Raw genomic sequence first — 4,551 nt, forward strand, 5'->3', positions numbered from 1 at the left:
TCCCTACACTTGCTTCCTTTAAAGTTAATCATAGACAATACATTTTTTTATACAAAACACTTTAATTCAGCAGACAACTAGTCTGCTATGGCGTTATGCTTTTTCTTCGAATCTTCGTTTCTCTCCTCCCCCCACTCCTTCGTTTTCTTTCTCTCTCATTTACTTGCGTACACAAGCTATCTTTTCACGTACATCCAAATATAATAGCTATTATCCCCTTTTTCTGTTTGTCCTAATATGATTACAAAATAAAATTAGAAAACTTGTAGTGTAGCGAGGAATAGAGAAAGAAGAGAGAAAGAGAGAGAGAAGAATAGTCAGTATATAAGAAAAAGCAAAGCGCAGTTATTTCGTAGTCACCAGGATGTGAGCAAAGAAATTATTGTTATGTATGTCCTTTGTGCTATTCATGTTTAAGATTGTATATTATAAAGAAAATAATATTAAACATTTGCACAGTATTTTTTATTATAAAGCATTTTATAAAAATATTGGTACTGAATACTATGATAATAGTAAATTTAGGACAATAGTTTTGTTTTTAATAATTTATGTATTTATATATTGAAGGCCTTTGAATGAGTTTATACATCACAATATAATATATTAAATGCATCAAATTTCATATTTGATTATACCAATTTGATTAATAAAAAAATATATATAAATGTTAGTGGAATTATAACTTTAATTAATAAATTTGACTAAATTAATCATCTTGTATTAGTATTTTATTATATGATAGCATAATATGATTAAATAATAGTTTGTAAATGTGACAAAAGTATTATATTCATGTAAAAATATTAAATATTTTAAAATCATTTTTATGTTTTAAATGTGATAAATATAATATTATCTTATTATATCTTTCAATTACATTATTCATGTAGGGTTAAAAGGTTTCAAAACATTTTTATATTTATTTAAAATTTTAAAGTTTTGTTAGAATTCTAATAATTTTTATTTGTATGATATTCAAGTATATTATTTTTATTTACAATATTATCTATGGTTGTTGAATGAATAAATTGTATAATTTTATCATTAAATTTTATCATTAAAAATATATGCTTTTAATAATAAATTAATTATAAAGCAAAACTATTGAGCTAAAATCTAAGTAATGATTATATTAGAATACATATTCATATTTATAAAACATATATTATTATTAAATTAACTATATTTTTAATTAATTTTTTTTATAGGAAGTTGCAATAAAAATGGAAAATATGAGAGCTCGTCATCCTCAATTGCTTTATGAATCTAAATTATATAAGTTATTACATGGTGGTATAGGAATACCCCATATACGTTGGTAAGACTAATTATATTAAAATTATTAATAATCTTTGATAACAATACATATAAAATATAAAAGAGTTTCTTTTTAAGTTTATAAAATTATATTTATGAATAAATTTAGATAATTTTTGTAAATATAAATTTTTATATATTTTGTAAACAAATATTACTATAATAGCAACTAAGCATAAAAAAATTTAATCATACAATTATATTATTTAACTTTCTGTTTAGCCTTATGATCTTGGTAAATGTTTTTTTATCTCATTATTGTCTGATGAAAAAATTAATAGTACATAATAATATAAATTTGTATTTATAATTATTATATTATCTAATAAATGTAAAATAAGTAGTTATTTTTATATAATTAAATTGTCTTATAAATTAATTTATTAAAGTTAATCTATAGAGTAGTATTAATCTTAATAATAATTATTTAGTTATTTTTAAAACGTTTTTTATTCTAGGTATGGACAAGAACGAGACTATAATGTACTTGTGATGGATTTATTGGGTCCTTCGCTCGAAGACTTGTTTTCTTTTTGTTCTCGAAAATTTACAATTAAAACAGTTTTAATGCTTGCTGATCAGATGATAGGTAGAGTTGAGTTTGTTCACTGTAAACATTTTATTCATAGAGACATTAAACCAGACAACTTTTTAATGGGTATTGGTCGTCATTGTAATAAGGTAATTAAGTTTGTATAAGCAATTTAATATTTATGTAAAATAATTTCTTGAAGATAAATTTGAATTCCTAGTTTTTATTAATTAGTATGTTTTAAAATTGTTTCATTCTTTGAAAATAATTCATTTGTAGTTGTTCCTCATTGATTTTGGGTTAGCTAAAAAATATCGTGACACACGTAGTCGTATGCACATAACGTATCGTGAGGATAAGAATTTAACGGGTACAGCGAGGTATGCTTCGATTAATGCTCATCTAGGTATTGAACAAAGTCGCCGGGATGACATGGAGTCACTTGGATATGTGCTTATGTACTTCAATCGGGGCTCATTGCCATGGCAAGGTCTCAAAGCTGCAACAAAAAAACAAAAATATGAAAAGATCAGTGAAAAAAAAATGTCAACACCTATCGAACTTTTATGTAAGGTAAGAACTAGAAATTTTCAAATTTTATTGAAAGATTAAGTACGTTATAATATATTATAAATATAAATAGAAGAAATAAAAACAATAGCATATAAGTGTTGAACATATTAATATAATTTTGTATATTTTATAATACATTCATTTCTAAAAAATTTATCGTTAAAATTTTTTAATATTTAAAATTATATATTAAGGATATTTAAAGTACCTTAAATTTAAATTTATTTTTAATAAATTGCATTAAGAATTATGAATGAACTGTTAAAAATTCGCTGCAATGGTATAATTATTTTAAATTACTAAATTATGTTATTTTCTTCAAGAATGCAAACTATTTTTATTTGTGCGAGATGTTGATTGATTATTAAATATTGTAAATATTTTGTTCTTAAATTATCATTGAATAAAAATCTAATCTTTTCAATAATATTTCGTAAAGATAAATTTTGTAATCTTTTCAGGGTTTTCCAGCAGAATTTCCAATGTACCTAAATTATTGTCGAGGCTTGCGTTTTGAAGAGGGTCCAGATTACATGTACCTGCGCCAACTATTTCGTATCCTCTTTCGTACACTGAATTACCAATACGACTATACGTTCGATTGGACGATGCTTAAGCAGAAAGTTGCTGTTAATATGAATAATGGTGTAACGACGACACCCGGACCTGGACCATCGCAGCTAGCGCAGGTCCAAGGAGCGAATCAGGGCCAACCGCCTGCTCAAGCAGCTACTCAACCAGGTATGCATGGAAACAAATATATTTGATATAATATGCACTTAAATAAAATTTGCAACAAAATATATGAACATTTTCTTTATAATTTAAAATAATTGTGATTTGTTGTATAATGATAAAAAAGTAATAGTTAAATAATTTCATTTTTAATTAAAAATAAAATATTTTCAATTTTATTTGATAGAATCTACTTACGAAAATATTACTACATAATTTAATTAAATTTATAATTAGTCAATTATAAGTATAATTCTATATCTTATAATGTGCCAATGAACGATAAATGCAACATTTGCAATTATTAATTCTTTTTAATTGATTAAATATGAAAATTTAAATGGAAAGTAATTAGATTATACACTATTCTTGTTTAATTATAACCTCATACTACTATGTATTGTACGTGTTCATATTTCAATTTCTATTTCATTTATAAATTATTTGAATATATTAACATTTATCCAATTTATTAATAATTAAAATATTAAATAATTTTAGTCATCTTAGAGTCGCCAATCAGAAGTTAAATATATAAATAAAATATTTTCCATTTCCTTCTACAAATTAAAATTTTTATAAAGAATGAGTAAAGTAATTCCTTTATTTTTAATATATATTGGTATGCATTTACTTTTATTAATATAAGTATAGAAATATAATTTTTATTGAATTCTAAAGTATCTGTTAAATCATAACTATTATTGTGTTATATATTATATAAATTATACCATTTATTTTTATGGAATGTTGTTTTAAATTATATTAGAAATGTAGATATGGATAAATTTATCTTTAAATAATTTTTTAAAAAACAATTTTTATTTTATTATTTTTATTTATTTATTTATTTTCTTATACTTTATTTTCATTTGATATGTTTATTCAATTATGATTTCGTTATTTTGTAATAAGTTTACATATATTGGCTATTTCTATCTCTATTTTGTTTGCTTTTGCTTAAAGACTTTATCTACAGTCCTTAAATATCTGTATAATTTTTTCCATTTTTATTTCAGGAACGCGTTAAAAATTTGATTCTTCTGTTTCGTGTTAGCACTAAACCTGAGAGAAAGAAAAAAATAAGCGCGAGAACGCTAATATCGTAAGTATATAAATAAAAGAAAAAAATTTAAAAAAAATTAATAAACAAATGTGGAGAGAAAATTCAGAATCATACTCTGAGAAGAATATGGCGACATTAATTCGAAGATAACTAGATGATCAAGCGAGAATCTTAGTTTCTCATTGTAACGCATCGAACTACGAATAGAGAAAAACTGTTCATATAAATTTAAAAAAATACCGCGTATTGGAACTCAGTTTCGTTTGATCAATGAACAACTTCGTGTTGAAGAAAAATCAAGTGTAAAGATAGCTTCTCATTCACT

The 4,551-nt window shown here is 23.2% G+C and overlaps 1 protein-coding gene across 1 annotated transcript in view; it reads left to right on the top strand.

Annotated features, from left to right (window-relative positions):
* LOC105367410 (casein kinase I isoform alpha) overlaps positions 1-4,348 on the top strand; it is a 7,455-nt gene extending 3,107 nt beyond the window's left edge. The window contains exons 3-7 of the mRNA XM_011506113.1: positions 1,212-1,321; positions 1,779-2,001; positions 2,132-2,425; positions 2,887-3,166; positions 4,180-4,348. Coding sequence (XP_011504415.1) covers positions 1,212-1,321; positions 1,779-2,001; positions 2,132-2,425; positions 2,887-3,166; positions 4,180-4,190 — 918 coding nt within the window. The 3' untranslated portion in view covers positions 4,191-4,348. The remainder of the gene's footprint in view (positions 1-1,211; positions 1,322-1,778; positions 2,002-2,131; positions 2,426-2,886; positions 3,167-4,179) is intronic.
* Positions 4,349-4,551: the final 203 nt, after the last annotated feature.

This window comes from Ceratosolen solmsi, unplaced genomic scaffold (genome assembly GCF_000503995.2).
Source record: "Ceratosolen solmsi marchali unplaced genomic scaffold, CerSol_1.0 scaffold10, whole genome shotgun sequence".
In the NCBI taxonomy this organism is placed as follows: Eukaryota; Metazoa; Arthropoda; class Insecta; order Hymenoptera; family Agaonidae; genus Ceratosolen; species Ceratosolen solmsi.